At 34.4% G+C, this 21334-nt stretch overlaps 2 protein-coding genes across 11 annotated transcripts in view; one reads left to right on the forward strand and one right to left on the reverse strand.

Moving 5' to 3' along the window:
• Positions 1-21334, forward strand: part of PAQR3 (progestin and adipoQ receptor family member 3) — a 153943-nt gene that overhangs the window by 44318 nt on the left and 88291 nt on the right. For 3 of the 7 annotated variants that reach the window (XR_008547404.2, XR_002943449.3, XR_002943454.3), the window contains one exon: positions 8012-8212. The gene's annotated coding sequence lies outside the window, so the exon portion shown is untranslated. 7 annotated transcript variants of the gene reach the window in all.
• The window catches only part of BMP2K (BMP2 inducible kinase), a 144791-nt gene that overhangs the window by 21011 nt on the left and 102446 nt on the right, over positions 1-21334 (reverse strand). For 2 of the 4 annotated variants that reach the window (XM_063808845.1, XM_526576.7), the window contains exons 14-15: positions 16412-16569; positions 8037-8147 (exon numbers count right to left, since the gene is read on the reverse strand). In XM_063808845.1, coding sequence (XP_063664915.1) covers positions 8037-8147; positions 16412-16569 — 269 coding nt within the window. Of the gene's footprint in view, positions 1-7101; positions 7333-8036; positions 8148-16411; positions 16570-21334 lie in introns of those variants that run through there. The other 2 variants (XM_063808846.1, XM_009447679.4) reach the window with 2 other exon arrangements.

A 21334-nucleotide genomic window follows, 5' to 3' on the forward strand; every position in this document is an offset into this window, starting at 1 on the left:
AGAGAAATCTGTACCTTAAACCCTACGCTTTAAAAAGATCAGTGTAAAATTAAATACAGGTGTGCGTTTTTGTATTGTGCCAGACTTCACTGTATTTCCAAGATTGACTTTTTAAAAAAATTAAAACTCTGTAGCAAGCCTATGTTGAACAAGTCTATCACTGCCATTTTTTAAAGAGCATGTGATTACTTTGTGTCTCTATGCCACATTCTGGTAATTCTTACAATATTTAAAACTTTTTCATTATTATTATATCTGTTATGGTGACCTGTGATCAGTGATCTTTGATGTTACTACTGTAATTGTTTTGGGCTCCACAAACTGAGCCCATATAAGACAGCAAACTTAACTGATAAATGTTTATATGTGTTCTGACTGGTCTACCGACCAGCTGTTCCATGTCTCTCTCCCTTTCCTTAGGTCTCCCTATTCCCTGAGACACAACAATATTGAAATTAGGCCAATTAATAACCCCACAATGGCCTCTAAGTGTTCAGGTGAAAGGACGAGATGCATCTGTCACTTTAAATCAAGAGTTAGAAATGACTAAGCTTAGAGAGGAAAGCATGCTGAAAGCTGACATAGGCCAAAAGCTAGGCCTCTTGCACCAGTCAGCCGAGTGAACACAAAGAAAAAATTATTGAAGGAAATTAAAAGTGATACTCCAGTGATCAGTGATGAACGATAAGAAAGGAAAACAACCTTACTGCTGATATGGAGAAAATTTTAATGGTCTGGACAGAAGATCAAACCAACCACTGCATTCCCGTAAGCCGAAGCCTTAATCCAGAGCAAGGCTCTAACTCTCTTCAATCCTATGAAGGCTGAGTGAAGTGAGAAAGCTGCAGAAGAAAAATCTGAAGCTAGTAGAGGTTGGATCATGAGCTGTAAGGAAAGAAGCCATCTCCAGAACATATAAGTACAGGTAACGCAGGAAGTGTAACAAGTTATCTGGAAGATTTCACTAAGATCACTGATGAAGGTGGCTACACTAAACAACAGATTTTCAATACAGACAAAACAGCCTTCTATTGGAAGATGCCATCTAGGACTTTTAGAGCTAAAGTTAAGTCCATGTCTGGCTTCAAAGATTCAAAGGACAGACTGACTCTCTTGTTAGGAGCTAATGCAATTGGTGACTTTAAGTTGAAACCAATGCTTACTTGCCATTCCAAAACTTCGAGGCCCTTAAGAACTATGCTAAAACTACTCTGTTTGTGTTCTATAAACGAAATAACAAAGCCTGGATGACATCACATCTGTTTCCAGCATAGTTTACTGATTATTTGAAACCCACTCTTGAAATCTACTGCTCAGAAAAGAAGATTCCTTTCAAAATATTCCTGCTCATTGACAATGCACCTGTCACCCAAGAGCTCTGATGGAGAAGTACAAGAAGATTACTGTTGTTTTCATGCCTGCTAAAATAACATTCCATCTGCAGCCCATGGATCAAGCAGTAATTGTGTCTTTCAAGTCTTATTAGCTGGGCGTGGTGGCTCACACTATAATCCCAGCTACTCTGGAGGTTGAGGTGAGAGGGCTGCTTGAGGCCAGGAGTTCAAGACGAACCTGGGCAACATAGTGAGACCCAAACTCTAAGGAAAACTTTAAAGAATTTCGCAGGTGTTGTAGTGCATGCCTATAGTCCCAGCTACATGGGAGGCTGAGGCGGAAGGATCACTGGAGCCCAGGAGTTCGAGGCCACAGTGAGTTATGACCATGCCACTCCATTCCAGCCTGGAAGATAAAGCAGGACCCATTTTTAAAAGTCTTATTATTTAAGAAATACATTTCATAAGGTTATAACTGTTTTAGATAGTGAATTCTCTCATGAATCTGTGCAAAGTAAACTGAAAACCTGAAAAGAATTCACCATTCTAGATTTCATTAAAATCATTCGTGATTCGTAAGAACAGGTCAAAATATCAACATTAACAAGACTCTGGAAGTTGACTCCAACCCTCATGGATGATTTTGAAGGGTTTAAGATTTCAGTGAACGAAGTAACTGCAGATGTCATGGAAAGAGCAAGAGAACTAGAAATAGAACCTAAAAATGTGACTGAATTGTTGCAGTCTCGTAATCAAACTGGAACAGATGAGGAGTTGCTTATGCTTGAGCAAAGAAGTGGTTTCTTGAGATGGAATCTGTTCCTGGTGAAGATGCTGTGAACACTGCTGAAATGACTCCAAGAATTTAGAATATTACATAAACATAATTCATAAAGCAATGGTATGGTTTGAGGGAATTAACTCCAATTTTGGAAGAAGTTCTACTGTGGATTAAAAAATTATATCAAACAGCATGGCATGTACAGAGAAGTCTTTCATGAAGAGTCCACTGATTTTGCAAACTTAATCATTGTCTTATTTTAAGAAATTACCATAGCCACCCCTTCTTTCAGCAACCAACACCCTAATCCATCAGCAGCCTTCAATACTGAGGCAAGACCTGCCACCAGCAAAAAGATTACAACCAGCTGAAGGTTCAGATGATCATTAGCATTTTTTATCAATAAGTTATTTTTAAATTATGGTGTATACATTTTTTTAGACATAATACTATTGCATACTTAACAGATTACAGCATAGCGTAAATGTAACTTTTGTATGCACTGGGAAACAAAAAAATGTGTGTCCCTCTCTTTATTGCAAAATATTCACTTTTTGTAGTGGTCTGGAATGGAACCTGCAGTATCTCCAAAGTATGCTTGTATTTAAATCTTGCTTAAGAAGCTAGAGAAAGAGTAGCAAATTATTCCTGAAATAGGTAGAAGAAAACATAAAAATTTTAGCATATGTCAATAAATAAAGAGCAGATAAAGTCGAAAGTTGGTTCTTTAAAGAGATTAATACCTTAGCAAGTTTGATAAAAAGGGGAAAACACAAATTACTACCATTAGGTATAAAAACAGAATATCAGAATAGATTCTCCACATTTTGAAATGATGATACTGGAACATTATTAAAAACTTCACGTCAATAAAACCCAGTATCTCAAGTGAAATGTACAAATTTCTTTAAAAATATAAATTTCAAAATTTACAATGTAAGAAAACTGAACATCTAAATGGCCCTATAACTATTAAAGATATTAAATACGTAATTAAAAACCTTTTCACAAAGGTAACTTGAAGCCCAGTTTGCTTCACAGGTGAATTCTAAATATTTAAGAAAAAAATCTACATCATACACTAACTCTTACAGAAAGTACAAGTAACATTTCCCAACTCATTTTACGAGACCAACATAACTCTGAAACAAAAGCCTGACAAAGAGATTACAAGGAAAGAAAACCAAAGTTCAATATCCTTCATGAATAAAACATCCTTTTAAAGACTGAAAACAGCAATATTTTTTATAAAAGAAATCATGGTCAACTAGGGTGTTTCCAAGAAATTCAGTGTCGGTTTGGCATTTCCCACTGGTCTCATCCTTCCCCACTTTTCCATCACATTTTAGACTCAGTAATCTGTATCAAACTAAAGGATTTCTCAAGCCTGGGAAACACTGTATCTAATAAGCAAACTTCTTTACATCCTTCAGGTCTCAGTTTAAGGCTACCTTCTCTGTGAAGAAAATAATTTACAATAATTTGCTGAAACTCTTAGAGTGAAAGATAAAGAAAAGAGAAGAAAAGGTGTGGCAAAATGTGCAAAACCGAAGTATCCTCAGACAAATTAAAATATACTGCATCCAATAACATGTTATTTGCAATCAGAAATAATGTCTGTAATATAAAGCCAAGGAAATTTCTAAGATGCAAATATAAAAGACAAAGAGCTAGAAAACAGAGAACAAAATTTAAATTAGAGGTTCAATCCAAACGGCACAATATCCTAGTAAGAGGAATTATTTTAAAAGAAGAAAGTCCAGAAAGAGGAAGAAAAAATTACCAAAGCATATAAAGCAAGAAAATACAAGTTTCCAGGCTAAATAAGTAAGGCCTACTAGGTCCCCAGCACAATGAATAAAAGGTACAACATCTTGAATATTCAGAACAAGTTAATACAGATGCTAAAAATGTCCATGGTGGGGTAAGGAGGAAGAGAAGGAGGAGCAGGAATAAGAAAAAGAGGAAGAAGAAGAAACCCACCACAGTTCACACATAAAGGATCAGAAAAGAGAATAATAGCAGATTTCTCAACAGAAATATGAGAAGCTAAAATACTATGAAGCAGTGCCTCTTAAAACTCACAGGGAAAACTATATCTAACCTAAAATTATTTGCCCTGCCAAATTATCAATCAGGTATCAGTTTAGGGAAAATACGAACTTTTAGGCAGCAAAGTTTATTTTGTATTTATTTTTGTAGAGACAAGGTCTCACTATGTCACCCAGACTGGTCTTAAACTCTTGGCCTCAAGCAAGCAATCCTCCCACCTCAGCCTCCCAAAATGCTGGGATTACAGGCATGAGCCACCCCACCCAGCCTAGGCAGCAAAGCTTAGAACTTCCTCTCATGCATATTTTCTCAAGCAACAACTAGAGGAGTTGCTTTACTAACAAACCAAGAAAAAGGATGAGAAGAGCTCCAGGAATTTCCATAAAGATTGGTGGGAAAAATACTAGAATTATAAGTGTGACAGCTCCAGAAAGCAACCAGTTCTGATTGCAGAGCTCCATGAGAGATGTAATGAAGAATGAAAATGATAGCCACCTTAAACTGGGAGGAAATTTACACTTCTAAATGAGGGTACATAAAAAACTAAGCAAACAAAAAACATAGTGATTATAAACACAGTAATTAACTCCAGGAAAAACAAAGACAGGAAATGTGATCATGGGATAATAAACCTCAGTGGTGACAAATATTTACATATTAAAAAAATGTAGACACTGAACACTGAATCAACCAAAAACTGTGTCAAAAACATGCTGGATGTAAGGACAGGACACGTGTGTGTGTGTGTATGTGTGTGTGTGCATGATTGTGTATGTGTGAGGCGGACAAACTGTAAAATATCTAAATCAAAAAAAAAATCTCATTTTCCATAATAGAAAGTCCATAGCTATTGTTTTTAAAAGTGCAGAGGTAAGAAATAGCATAATTAGCATGATATATTAAAATGCCAGAAGTGAAAAATTACCTCTAAGGAGTTTAAGTAGGAAAAGGGGACTGGGAGGGAACAGGAAGGGAAGTGATTTTTTTTTTTTTTTTTAACATTTCAAATCTTGTTAAATCTGACTTTTTAAACTATATACATAATTTAATAAAGTTTCAATTTACAAATTACTTTGTAAGATTATGAAAAACTGCAGAAAAAAGTATATACTAATCTATTACAGTATCAAAGTTGAGGTTAAAAGTTTTCACAGAAACTTTTTCTTTCAAAATAAAAAGAGCACAATTCCTAATAAAACCAGTGTAAGGAACACTAGATTCAGGACAGTGGTTCTTAAATGAACATTAGCATTAGACTTAAAACTTAACTAAGTTCTTACAAGTATTCTGCTGCATAAATTCATTTTATTCTCAAGTAGCATTCTCTATATGGTTTACTAAAAATTAAATTCTGTTTAGTAATTGTCAACTCTCAAATTCAAATAAGATGGGGCTTATCGCATATACTTATCATTCTGTATTGTATATACACAGATACACCTGGGAGTAGTTTTTTGCCTTTCTTGGGTCCTAGTCCTAGAAATCTCCAGATGCTTTTTCAGTCTCACAACGCTAGTAGAGTGTATTTTCATTGGATAGAACTCCTTTTTCCAACTTTTTCCTAAAGCTTATAGGGAGGTTAATTCTTGTTTCAGTAGGTTCAATTATTTTGCTATTAAAGAAAAATGAATGTCCCCAAATACGTTTTTACCTAAAAATTATACATGACAAAGTATTTCAAAGCTTTATAATAAGTAGCAATATAGATTTTTTAACTTAATATTTTAGATCTTACATATATCAAATTAACAGTGCTAATATTGCACAGTGATCACTTTTTCTTCTTTCTCAGGAGATGCATTTCTCCTATGACCATACTCTCCTTTATTCCAGTCTATATACATTTTTCATAACCAAACCAGTCCAATATTTATGTTCACACTGTTTAAAAAGATTTCTTTAAAAGGTAGCATTTATATTAATGGGCTTTTTTTTTTTTTTTTTGAGACAGAGTCTCACTCTATCGCCCAGGTTGGAGTGCACTGGCACGATCTCGGCTCACTGCAAACTCCGCCTCCCGGGTTCACACCATTCTCCTGCCTCAGCCTCCCGAGTCGCTGGGACTACAGGCACCCACCACCACGCCTGGCTAATTTTTTGTATTTTTAGTAGAGATGGGGTTTCACCGTGTTAGCCAGGATGGTCTTGATCTCCTGACCTCGTGATCCGCCTGCCTTGGCCTCCCAAAGTGCTGGGATTACAGGCGCCAGCCACTGCGCCTGGCCCATTAATGGGCATTTTTTTTAAGGCCACTGTCCTAAATCTAAGGAATATGAATTTTTATAGATAGTCATGATTTTTTTCCGCACATTCAATGAACAGTATTAGGTACCTACTGGGTTGTATACTGGGCAGGATTCAAAGATAGACAATTCATATTTCCCACCCTCAATAAGCTTAAAATCTAATATAAATACCCATAGTAAACAGTTAAACAAAATAGCAGCAATCAAGCTCAAACCTATGAACATGTTGCGAAGTACAAAATCTTTAGGCCAACCTCCAAATAAGGGTGTCCAGAGAAAAGACCAATCACTGAAGCTTACTTCAGTTCTCCTAACTCTACTATTCATTTCCCCAGGGTTCTTTCAGATGCTATTAAACAGCAGAGAAGTAGTTGTATAGGTCCATGCAAACCTGAAAAGGATAATGCAATTCCTAACAGAGGATGTAAAAGAGCTAGTACTGAAACTGCTTTCTACCACACAGAGATCAGTATCTCAAGTCATTGAATACTATGTTCTTGAGAACTTACAATGACTATTTTGAGTTATTATAATTTTAGAAAGTAATAATTCCATTACCCAGGGTATTGGGGGTATAAGGGAACACATTTATGCAGAATAAGTAAACAGACACAGTAAGCTATGTTCCCCAGTTAATTATGTCATTTATGAAAAAGAAAACTTGAAAGCAGCAAACAGAAAACAGCAAGAATAGGAACTGTTTTTAATAAATGTCAAAGAGAAAAATATGGAGTATGAAAGCAATGAAAAAACTATCCTCTATATTCCAGATAACCAAACAAGTCTGAATGTTGAAAAGCTGTTCAATGTACTCGGCAGAAATCCTAAACACTCAATTCTTCTTTTGGCTTTACATTTGTAAGTTTTTCTTTTGTTGTTAATCCTGTAGTTTTCAAATGGTGTTACATATGTAACTTGCCTGAGTGAGAAACAAAAGGAACAGAACTGAAGAACATGGCCGACAGTTACCATGAATATATTGAACTTTTACCTTCTAATAAAGCATAACTTCTTCTAACATATTTCCCTTTGCCAAGATTAAAACTCTTTTTTTCCACTATAACCATACATACATGAAAATTCATTTATGCCAATGCACGATCCTATTCCATCCTAGTATCTTCCAAGTGTTAACTGGGTAATTTGAAATTATTACTGAAAATTTTTAACAGTGAAAAACATCAATATTTGAATTCTGGATTGAAATCAAAAGAGGGATATAAGAAGAAAAGAGTAGCTAAAACAAAGTGATTGTGACAAATACAAAATTATTAATACTTTTAAAATGCATCTACAAGAGAGCATGTACAAACTAGGAAAATATCAAATTTTTAAGCAAAAGCCAAGTATAAAAATATCTTTAAATATTTTTTTCAACAGTATCCAATAATAAAGATGAAAAGAAGCAGTTATGTTTCTATTGTATAAATCAGCATTTTTCTATGTTGGCAAAGATACAACTGAATGCAAAGAACATCATTAAGAAGAGTAGGATGGCTAAAGGTTAAAATATTTTCTACTTTCTGTAGCTAACATCAGAGTCTTACTTCCACTTTATAAGATTTTGCTGTTGTTCTTGTGTGTTTTATTTGTGACAGTGATGATGTTACATGTGTAACTTGCCTGAATGAGAAATGAAAGGAACAGAACCAAAAGGATCTTCTGGAGGATGGTTATGTGGAGCAGAAAGTGAGTCTACATTCTTATCTGAGGATGCTCTCTCCTTGAGCCTATCTGCAAAAATAAGATGAAACGAAATAAAAAATGAAATGAAATAAAAATGATCTTTAAATTAAAAAGTGATATACAATATAAATAAAAGTGAAAATTAAAGCACCAGCCTTTTTGAAAAACATTAGGTTCAGAATCTATCACTGTAAGTATTAGGGAGTAGTCCTGAATTTAATACATATTTGTTGCTGCCAAAGCAAATTTAACAGTATAATCCGTGATAGGTTTCACTAAATACAATTAACCTAATAATAAACTTAGTCTGATTCATTTAAATACTACTTGTCCTCAACTTTTGGGCCTGAACTCAAACCCAGCTAAATAAACAGAGATATTTGACAGACAGTCTCCAAAAATAAATTTAGAAAAAATCTTGCAAATGGTCATTCATCCATAAAGTAGGTAAATCTTACTTCTCAATAGCAATAAAAAGTAATTCACTATATTTTACTTTTTTGTTCTTTTTTATACTACTTTGTACTATCAAACCATTCTCTCTCTCTCACACACACACAAACACACATCCCCCCACATACGCTCACAAAAACTTACATAAAAACAGAGTTTATTGATTCATCCAACAAGTAAATTTTAGTATCTACTATGTGCCAATGTGCCAGGCACTATTCTAGGGAACTGGCATGTAATGTCAAACAAAACAAAGACCCCTGCCCTTATGCAGTTTATATGCTGGTGTGGAAAAAACAAATAATAGGCAATGGGCATAATAAGAAATGTATATGGTGTATTAAAAGCTATAGAGAAAAATATAGTGCAGGGAAACAGGAATTGAGGAACTGGGTAGAGGTTTTAGTAATAGAGTGATTCTATTAGTTACTAGGTAAGAAAAGACTTGAAGGGGGCAAGGGAGTAAATATCTAGGAAAGAACAATCAGGTAGAGAAAGAGCTGGAGCGAAGACTCTTAAGGCAAGAGGCCCGGTGTGTTTTGAGTTGATATATCCTGACTCCCTAATAATGATTATCTTTTCCTTGCTCTTAAACTCTCCATACAGGTCAGGGATGGGGGCTCACACCTATAATCCCAGCACTCTGGGAGACCAAGGCAAGAGGATTTCTTGAAACCAGCCTGAGCAACACAGTGAGATGACTTTTTTCACCAAGCATGTAATAAAATTTGAATCTCTCCCGATCTTTACAGAATGTTAACTTCACAATATTCTATAACAGTCAATAACACATTACTTTAAGAATGCAAAAATACTACTAAAAATTGAGGCTACAGTGAGGCAAAACTGTACCACTGCATTCCAGCCTGGATGACAGAGAGACCCTGTCTCTAAAACCAACAAAAAAACTCTCCACATAGTAGACACATACTAGTTGAGAACTTCCTGATTTTTGTAGGATGTCTCTCTACCCTCTGATTCTTGGCAATCAAAATTCTATTTGAGACTCATTCTACCTCCTTTCCAGATATTTCAAGCATTTCTACCAGCAGACCTTTGGTCCACAGCCATTTGAAAAAATCCAAATCATGTTTAGACTGACCTATATTCCAAGAATTCCATGGTAAGCTGTACTGGTTTCAACTGAGTTCTAAGGGACTGCAGTGTAGGGGAGGCAGAACCCAAGTAGAATTGGAATTCCCTAAAAATGACTTTTAATTTTGGAGTGAAGCACAAAGCCCCAAGTTCAAGCAGCATCTCTTCTAACAGTGCTTTTTACATTTAATGTACATTTCAGTTACCTGGGGATTTGTTAAAATGTAGACTCTGATGGGATGAGTTTGGGGAGGATCCTGACATTCCACACTTCAACTAGCCCCCAAGTGATACTGACACTGCTGTCCAAGAAGTACACTCTTGAATAAACAAGGCCCTAGAGTCTATAATATTCTAAATATAATTACTCCTATGGGCAACTAATTCTTTCAAAACCTTTATGACAATGGGACAATTACCAGCTCTTACAGCTAAGATGAACTCTGCAATATCTACATGAAACTTTGGATTGTTTAAATTTTTACTTAAAATTTTGTTGAAACACTATTAAACATTTTGTTGAGGCACTAATATTGAGTTACTAAATACATCTGACAATTGTTTTATGAACAAACAAAACTTCCTAAACTTAAGTGCTACTTTTCAAATCCAACACTGCATTGGTTAACAATGAAAATTCATTTTGGGTATTATTTTTCAAGATATTAACTGTATACTTAATGCAGGAAATCAGTAACAAATGCTCATTTTACTAAAAACTTTTTATTATTTTGTTGTCAAAACACCCATTAAAGAGTAGCTAGTCCCATAACATCTTTCTGCAAAAGGTAGAAGAATAATTTATATAACGAAGGGTCCCTAACTTATTGTGGTGGGAGGCCGCAATCAAACCTTAAGGTGAGGATTAAGATTCACTGAGTCATAGAGATTACATGTGGTTACCTATTTATTCAGGCCCTGAATGCATTTATGGAGGAACTGTAAAACCAGTAATTATGCCTTGTATCAGAATCCACCTGGACTCCCCAACTCTTCTCCATTTCCCAAATTCCAGTGGATAAAGCACTGAGGACAGAGAAAAGAGGGGGTGAGAAAGAACAAATGGAAGAGACTGACTCAGAATGATAACTACAGCATGTCAATATCCAAGGGCCCTCATTCCTGAAAATTAAGACCAAAAGTATAAGTATTTAGGTCTGAATTAGAAACAGACTTTTTGCCTCAACCATCTGCATCATAACTGCTAGGATTCCTGTATAAAATGTAGTTACCTGGACCCAACCGTAGACTTGATTCATTAGGTCTACTTGATTCATTAGGTAGTAACTTAGGAATCTGCAATTTTATATACTGGTTTTTTTTTTGTTGTTTTATTTTATGTTTTGAGACAGGGTCTCACTCTTTCACCCAACCTAGAGCGCAGTGGCATGATCATGGCTCACTGTGGCCTCAACCTCTCAGGTTCAAGCGATCCTCCAATCTCAGCCTCCCAGGTTGCTGGCACTAGAGGCACAGGCCACCACGTTCAGCTAATTTTTTATTTTTTGTAGAGATAAGCTCTATGTTGCCCAGGCTGGTCTCAAACTCCTAGACTCAAGCAATCCTCCCAAAGTGCTGGATTACAGGCATGAGCCACCACACCCAGCCTCTCAGCACGTTTGTTTGTGAGACAGAGCCTTGCTGTTTCACCCAGGCTGTAATACAGTGGCATGATCTTGGCTTACTGCAACCTCTGCCTCCCAGGCTCAGCCTCTGGAGTAGCTGGGACTACAGGCACACCATACTTGGCTAATTTTATTTTTTTAATTTTTTGTAGACACTAGGTCTCACTATATTGCTCAGCCTAGTCTCGAACTCCCGGCCTCAAGCAATCCTCCCACCTCAACCTCCAAAGTAGCAGGATTACAGGCATGAACCACCACACCTGACCCTCTCCATGTATTTAAACCACTACTATACTAATGAGTCCCAGCTTATAAAACTGTGAAGTTATCACTAAGGTTCTTTAAATCCTCATGCGCTGGTATATTACATCCATCAGTCTGTGGTAAATTTATGGTAAGTATATAAACAGTACTGTGAAATTATGACAAAACTATACACATTATCATGTAGAGGGGAACTTATTTTTATATAGGGGTCCCTATAAGTAAAAATATGGAAGATACTGCTCTATGCAAAGTTCATTTATCCAGTTATTTCAAAATAGGAATCAGAATAAATTCATTGTAAAATGAATAATGTTATTGTTCCACAAAACACAGAATCAAGTTTTCAATTGAATTTTTTAAAAATCATTTATGTTTCTAAAGTTCACATGAAAATGTGAGTCTCAGAACACAAAATACAAAAGAAATATACATATTAATTTTGTAATTATTAATTACCTACAAATAAAATCTAATGAAATGGTTATGTAGAACTACTTTGTAAATACATAGTCAACCCTAAAATGTTTTTAATTACATTTTCAAATGACTGGTTTTCTTTAGATAAGAACAAAGCTTGATTATCCAATATGAGAAACTTACCTCCTGCCTTCACAAAAGAATTATGTTGGTGAATAAAGACAGTATGTTTTCAAGAATTTTAATTGATACAGATAGCAAAAATATAGGATTTTAAAATCCTAGAATCAAAGTATATTCCATAATATTATCACGAAATTAAAATAGTCTACAAAGTTAATTCTGCTGCTTATATGGATAATGGTATAAAAGGCTAAAAGGTTAATGAAAAACTCCTGAAACTGGTCTAATATATTTGAAAAGCTCTGTTATTCTACACTGAAGGAACAGTAATAGTTCTGAATTTGCTACAAAAGATGAGGGTTAATATTTTACAATAAACTACAGATTCAGATGCTTATAGCCATTGTCATTCTGTGGCTTCATAGGTGAAACAACAACATTCAGTAGAATTTATAAAGCAATCATAATCTTTAGTTATCTTCTATTTTTCTTTTTAGTTATTTTGATCCAATTTTAAGCAGAAACAAATCCACCATCAATAAATGAAATATATTTCATGAAGTAATAGTTTTAATTAACGAGTATAACTATACAACTATTTGCACAAATGTTAATAATTTCCCCAAAGCAAGCATCTATGTTCTAATTACTGTTTAATGTATTAAATATTATGGCAATTTTAAATTGTCATATTAAATATTAAAATACTAAAATATTATGACAAATTGCTAAAGTTTACATACTACTCTGGATGTTCTGCTACAAAAAAGTAAAAATACAAACTTAAATTTTAAAAAAAATCATTCAGACAAGCTTTATTATTATTGCTTAAATTTGATTTAATGTTTTGTTCTTACTAAAATTAAGAACAGGTAAAACAATTCTGAACCATAAATGGTATTCATTTATAGTGAAGAGTGAAAGCAAGAAGAATCTAGTTTATTTTACATATTAAATCCCTTTGCCTAGTATAGGAAATCAACTGTTTTCTTAAAGATCACTAATTAGTAATATTTTAGAATTTTGATATCTCAAAATACTATTATGATTTGAAAATTACTTTCTGGATAATACACGTAAAATATTCCCTAAACAGCATATTATTTTCCTTTTTTTGTTTTTAAAAAAATAACCATGAATCATATTCAAAATAAAACCCCAAATGGGAATGTATTATTCTGAATAATCATTACATTGGCAATACCTATACTTTTAAGGACCATATAAAGGCTTTCAGTTTCTCACTGGAAAGTGTTTTATAAACCCAAATATAAATTATTTTAGAAAAGACTTTGGAAAATTGTTAATACCTGTGTCAAGGAAAAGGGTACAAATATCCTACATTGCATTTCAACTGAATCAACAGTTTATTTATTCATTTTGGAAAATGATAGGATTTATATTATACTGATGGGCAAAATTTTGGAGTCACTGAACCCACTATTTCAGAATTCAAAAAAGGTGAAAGTCATTAAACTTTAAGAAAGTTTAATATAATGACCATCTATCAATTTTCATTGAACAATTAGTCTTCCAATAAACTCTGAAGGTTCTGGAAGAGGTCTTTTGCCCATCAATATAATATAAACTCATCAAATAGATCAAATATTAGATATCTTATTGCTTCTGAGAGAGGTGCTAAAGATGACTAAATATTACAGTTAAGTTAAACTCTGAAAGGAAATCTTTCTAAACTACATTTTATACACAACTTTATAGTAATTATGAACTTTTTTATTAATGACACTTCACCTTTTTTGAACCCTAAAAGAGTGGGTTCAATGACCCCAAAATAGTCACTGAACAATGAGTATCAATTATTAAAGGAAAAACAGACACTTTTCCATCAACTTCCTTGCTATCATTTGTCACTTCTGCTTTTGATGTGTTTGCCCACAAAGCCCCTTCTAATTTGACTGTTAAATTACCACTGAGAAACTAATAATTTAAATATAATTTTTAAATGCTGGCTAAAAGCCAAAAACCTCTTAAAAGGCTTATACAGAAAGTGAGAAAAGAGAAAGTGGCATTTATTTATTGAGTGCCCAAATTTAAAGACATCATTTAATTATCTGGACAACCCTATGAAGTAGGCATCACTATCCCCAGTTTATAAATGTGGAAGTGAGACTAACAACAGTTGAGTGACTTATCTGAGATTACAATCTAGTTAAGTAACATTGTCAGGGATCAAAATTTATGTTTTCTGGTACTGTGTGCCAAATTAAGCACATCAGACTTGTGACAATAATTTCAGTAGCTCATGGACCATGTAGCTGTTTTTCCAAATGGCTAAGGTTGCTCCAAGTCTAACCTTCACATAAAATTCCTCCTGCACTTTCCTTTGGAACTTAATATCTTTCTGTAATTAATACTGCAAAGTCTGAACTCTCTTTGGCATACACATGTGCACACAGACACACGCACAATTTACAAATGCTATCTGATCATGAAGTTTAAAATTTACACATTATCTGATCATGAAGTTTTAAGCTATTCTTAAAAATAGCTACTTAAGAATTTTACGTGCTCAACCCAATTTTTATGAAGTTATATACATATACGCATATTCATATGTCACTCTTGCCTATGCTAAGTAAATAAAACTACTTTGATGTCATTACAAATTCTAGGGAACTTAGAATAACACATTTTTATAAGATACAAAATAATGTGAATACCCATTTCATAAATTCATTTGTTAAAAATAATTTTTTACCTAAGCAGTTGAAAATACTAATTTAGCAAACCCTGGTCAGTACACATTAAAATTAATATCTTTTGCTTTAAATATAATCCTATAAATTATAATGATTTGGTTACACCTTGTATCTACCCCTTCCATAACTTTGAAAGAGCTGAGCATGGTGGCTCACGCCTGTAATCCCAGCACTTTGGGAGGCCGAGGTGGGCGGATCACCTGAGGTCGGGAGTTTGAGACCAGCCTGACCAACATGGAGAAATCCCATCTCTACTAAAAATACAAAATTCGCTGGGCGTGGTGGCACATGCCTGTAATCCCAGCTACTCGGGAGGCTAAGGCAGGAGAATTGCTTGAACCCAGGAGGCGGAGGTTGCGGTGAGCCGAGATTGCGCCGTTGCACTCCAGCCTGGGCAACAAGAGCAAAACTCGGTCTCAAAAAACAAAAAACAAACAAACAAAAAATCTTGCTTTTGGGCCTACTCAACATAAATTCTAGGAAAATGCCAAACAAAAAAAGTTGTGGTTTAAAAAAAAACTGTTTTAGTAACATGTGATCAGTTTTATTAAGAAACCTTTATTAACAGCTCAGAACTTATTTTTATATCTGCATTTAATCATCAATTTAATTTTCATAATCATATAACCAATATATAAAATACAAATTTAAATCCCAAACTATTCTTACAGGAATTTTACATAAAATATATACCAATTCAGAACAAAGCATTTCATCTATTAAACATTCTCATAAGGCCAATTACCTAAATGAAACAGGAACTAGGAACTATAAACTAGGGACTATTAAGACCTTCTTTTCACATGCAAAAGGGGAAAACACACTTGTTTTGTGTGCACACCTGCACACACATGCGCGCGCACACACACACACACAAAGCCTCAGAAACCTGAAAATTATCTACATACTCTAGAAGTGAGCTTTTTGCTCCTATTTGGCAACCTACTCAAAACACTCACATCATTCTTTCAAAAAGGACATTTCTAAAATATGTGTGGCGAAGCTTGACATATATTAGGTAGTTCAAAGAAAAGCAATGATTCCAAGTAAAAACATTGAGATATCTGATTTAAAGTGAAAAAGAATTTATTTAATTTTTGCCATATCAGGACAACAAAGCAGCCCTTTTATGTCACCACTCATTAAAAGGGCATTACAAAACATTAACATAATGTAGTAGCCCATGTTTTCTTTCAGGCATTTTCAAAGGGCATCTCAGACCCACAATATTTTCTATTGAGTGTGCAGAAAAACAGAGCTGCAAAATCATTAGTAAGGCAAAATAATAAAATGTCTCCCTTTATATTGAAACATCAATTTTCCATGTTTTAGAGATATTCTGAATTTAACATTCATAGATATGCAATATTTAAGTTTTAGGATATTAGCATACTATCAGCAATATTGGGTTTAATAGCTACTATCAAGCAACTGATTTCTAATGCACACAACATAATTTGATAGTATATGTATAAGAAGATGGCCTGAATTTTGCCCTCAAATGCACAAAAAGAATTTTCCATACACATTCTCAAAAGTCTTTGGCCTTGCTGAATAATAATAGAGCTGTTATTTTACTGTGAAGCAAAATAAGCCTTCAAGTGTCCCTTACTTGATCTTAGAAGGTCAAATTCTCTGTCCAATAGTTCCTCTTCTGTTAACTTAGAGAAATTATCCTCTCCAAAAGGATTCCACCCTGACATATCAGGTGGATTGCTGATGTTCTTCTGATTTGTGAAATTTGCAATGGCCTCTTTATCAGCAACTGACCTATAGTAATAATTGAGTAAGAAAAAAGAAGATGGAAAGAAAAATTAAAATAAATAAAAATTTACAATGCCCTACTTTATACTTTATAAATTCTTAGAAAACCAAATCATTTCCTTATGACAGAGATGACAGACAAGGGCATGAGATGGAGAGGGAGAACATATGGGATCTAGATCACCTCCATAAGGTATACTAGCTCCATAATCACCTACATAAGGTACCCTAGCTGTGTACCCTTGGGCAAGTTCCTTAACTTCTCTGCCTCAACTTCATCTGTAAAAAGGAGTAATAGTATCCACCTCATAGGGTTGCTGAGAAGATTAAATAATTTAATACACGTAAAGCAAAGAGAACAATATCTAGTAAAAATAATAAATATTAACTGTTATTATCATAGTAAACAAGACTTAAAGTAAAAAATCAGTCACCTTATCAGACAGCATCACTCTAAAATCACTACTGAACACAGTGATCAAATGCCTTGGTTATGCTGGGACACCACAGTAATTTTCCTTTTGACAAAGGCATTCCCTATATATAGCTACCAACAAAAGATGAATTGCTAGGACTGCTTTATAAATTAGCTAAAGTTAAATGAGGGTTATTTTTGCATATAATAAATTATTATAGTATTTAAAGTATCTAGAGTCTGGAGCCTGAGACCACTGGTTCTATGAAAATTATCCTACAGGGCTCTTGGCTTTTAAGAGAAGATGAGAATATAAAGATTTCTTAACCCAAGAATCCCTGTGTACCTCTCCCTCAACCCAGCCTGGAAATATAGTCATATACCACATAATGACCTTTCACTCAACAATGGACCATACATATGATGGTGGTTCCATAAGATTAAAATAGAGCTGAAAAATTCCTATCACCTAGTGATATTGTAGCCATTGTAACACCATAGCACAACAGCTTACTCATGTGTTTGTGGTGATGCTGATTTGAACACACCTACTGGGCTGCCAGTTGTATAAAAGTATAGCAATACAATTGTGTACAGTGCACAATATTTGATAATGACTGTATTACTGCTTTATGTATTTACTGTACCATATTTTTGAGTTATGTTCAAGTATACTCCTACTTATTTTATTTAAAGTCGACTGTAAAACAGCCTCAGGCAGGTCCTTTAGGAGGTATTCCAGGAGAAGGTATTGTTATCATAGGAGATAACAGCTCCATGCCTGTTATTGCCCCTAAAGAACTTGCAGTGAGACAAGATGTGGAGGTGGAAGACAGTGATATTGACAATCCACATCTTGTGTAGGCCCGGGCTGATGTGTGTGTTTGTGTCTTAGTTTTCAACAAAAAAGTTTAAAAAGAAAAGTTAAAAAAGAAAAAACTTACAGAATACGAATATAAAGAAAATATTTTTGTACAGTTGTACATGTTTGTGTTTTGTGTTATTACCAAAGAGTCAAAATGTTTTTAAATTTTCAAAGTTTATAAAGTAAAAAAGTCACAGTAAACTAAGGTTAATTTATTATTGAAGAAGAAAAAAATTTTATATAAATTTAGTGTTTTCTAAGAATGCAGTGTTTATAAAGTCAAGTCTATAATAGTGTACAGTAATGTCCTAGGTCTTCACGTTCACTCACGACTCACTCATTGACCCACCCAGAAAAACTTCCAGTCCTCTAAGCTCCATTCATGGTAAGTGCCCTATACAGATGTACCATTTTTAATCCTTTATACAATATTTTAATTTTACCTTTTCTATGTTTAGATACAAAAATACTTACCATTCTGTTACAATTGTCTATAGTACTAAATACAGTAACATGCTATACAGGTTTGTAGCCTAAGAGCAATAAGCTATATAATAAAGCCTAGATGTGTAGTAGGCTATACCATCTAAGTTTGTGTAAATGCACTCTATGATGTTCATACAACAAAATTGCCTAATGATGCAATTTCTTAGAACATGTCCCCATTGTTATGCAATGCATGACTGTATAGCATAAGAACGAGACAATGTAAGAAAGCTATTAAGTTCCTTTCATAATTCACATGCAAATCCTCTTAACAGTAGTAATGAAGGGAGAATCCTAATGTTCAAAGTAGTATCTCAATTTCACAAGTCTTAACTGATCCCCTAAATTTACCTAACCATTGAGAGCTCATTGCCATTGCCACCAAACAGGTCTTAGAAGAGAAAAGAAAGGCAAAAGTCGTCTATTTAATCCCTTAGTCCAAGCCCCTTCAGCATATCTGAGCCAAGAATAGGATACTTAAATACTTACTGAAGGCTAGCATATAACAGAGGAAAATAAATAGTAAGTTACCTACAAGTAAATAGACTTGCTTAGTAAATAGAACTTAGGTATCTTAATTTAAAAAACAATTCAGTTTAAAGTCCATTCTGGATGCATTAACTGCCAGTCTGAGCCTGCCTCTGTGTGACAGAGTCCCATCTCTCCTTAAAACACAGATCAGATGTTTTTACCCAGAAAATTGAAGGGAAAAAAAAAAACAGATCACAGTGGGTAAAACTCAAAGAGAGATGGGCATCCCCCCTCCTGTCTGTCAATCATTCCTTTTAGAACTTTCTGATTCCCTATATGAATCACCCCCTTCCTATTCCCAAAATAAATTTATGGATTCCTATTGGCAGACTGTAACTCAATAGGGTTATCACCTTAACCTAGTTTAAACAGGTATTAAAATATGTCTACAAGTTATCTGACATTCCTCCCTTCGAAGGGCGAAACCGAATTTCACTGCCCTTGAACATGAGCTAGATCTAGTGACTCAATTCTAACAAATGAAATATGGCACAAGCAGCAGCCCATGACTGTTGAGACTAGGTCTAAAAAGACATTTCAGATTCCTCCTTGCTCTGTCTCTTGGATCACTCATTGAGGGAGAAACCAGAATCAATAATTCCTTGTTCAAAATAATTTTTGCCTTGGCAAAGAGAAAACTCAAGCAGTCTTTTGAAGAAATCCATGTGGCAGGGGACTGAAGCCTCCTGCCCAAAGCCATGTGAGTGAACTATCTTGTAAATTACATCCTTTATCACCAGCCAAGCCTTCAGAGGACAGCCGACCCAGCCTTACCAGACACAACCACCCTGTTAAGCCACCCCTAAATTTCTGATCCAAAGAAAGTATGTAAGATAATAAATGTTAACTGCTGTTTTAAACCATTAAGTTTTGAGATAATTTATTAGGCATCAACAGATAACTAATATAACAGGGCAATTATATCATAAGAAGATAACGTATGCATAGATGATGTTTATTTTAACTATTATTGGAATATAACACAGTAATACTCTCTGATATTCATACTAAAGATAAATTAACATGGTGGAAGAGTAGAAAGTTTAGCAAAAGATAGTGGAAAAGAAAAGGAAATAATCATTCCAACAAAGATAGTGACTCTTTCCCTCTGTCTAAGGAACTACTACTTGGTTTCTTATATTCTACTCAAATAGCCCTTATCCACTGAGAGACAAACATTTAACCCCAATTCTCTTCTTCCACTGACTTTGTTACAAGCAGGAACATTAGTTTAGAGCTCTTTTTAAATTGTTACAGAAGATACTATACTCAACATACAATCTGATGTTAGATAGGTATAATATTAATGAAGTAGCATTGACGTACCAAGTGTGGCTGCAGCAATGTTCCCACATGAAGTTCCACATTTCTAACCTTTAGTGGCTGAGTGTATACTTTTTTCTACCATATCCTTAAATACATAAATTTCATAGGAGTGGAGTAAAACAAGTCTTATGCACTTTCCCAGATATGCAACCCAATTATTTCCTAACCTGGGGAATGCAAGATCATTTTTGTGATAACTTATTTTTTAATAGTTACACAGAAATTAAAAGAAAAGTGTCTAATGTATCAAACCTGTGATTTGTCGAATAGCATCACTACAAATGAGAATAAAGCAGGCAGTGCTATAGTAATTAATATACATTACAGGCATCAGCACCTTGCATGCCAGTGTATGCCTCAAATCCTTGGATATCCAACTTTCTTTGTAACTAATCAGAAGTTTAGACAGATTTCCAATTCATCATCCCATTCTCAACAGTGACATAACTTTGCTTCCAGGAGCTGACAGACTTTTAGAATATGAAGTATACACAATATATATGCTATGTCAGAGAAGACAGTTAATATCTTTTCTATTTTCCAACTAAATAAACTAGATTTGACATTTTTTATGCTAGTTAGCATCAAAAGTGGAAAAAAGCAATCATCTAATTAGTACAATAGCCTCATCAGTATCTTTAAGCAATTATCAAGCAGAATATCTGATTTTTAATGAGGAAAATTATTCCATTCTTATCACTAGGGGACTTAGCAAATTTATTAGATTACTATTTACATTTCATACTTTATATTTTAGTGGATCTTATTTGTTTAAAATGTATAATATGTTTTAATTTTATTATACACAATAATGTTACTAATTTATTAAAGAAAAAAGCACTATGTGAATAAAGCAAAAAATTTTAACTAGAGTAGATAAATGACAAAGAGTTTGGCAAATACTGATCTGAACTTTGTGTGTGTGTGTGTGTGTGTGTGTGTGTGTGTGTGTGAGATGGAGTCTCGCTCTATTGCCAGGCTGGAGTGCAGTGGCATGATCTCAGCTCGCTGCAATCTCTGCCTCCCAAGTTCAAGCCATTCTCCTGCCTCAGCCTCCCAAGTAGCTGGGATTACAGGCGTGCACCACCACACCCAGATAATTTTTGTATTTTTAGTAGAGATGAGGTTTCACCATGTTGGCTAGGATG

Source organism: Pan troglodytes, chromosome 3 (assembly GCF_028858775.2).
Source record: "Pan troglodytes isolate AG18354 chromosome 3, NHGRI_mPanTro3-v2.0_pri, whole genome shotgun sequence".
NCBI classification, from domain to species: Eukaryota; Metazoa; Chordata; class Mammalia; order Primates; family Hominidae; genus Pan; species Pan troglodytes.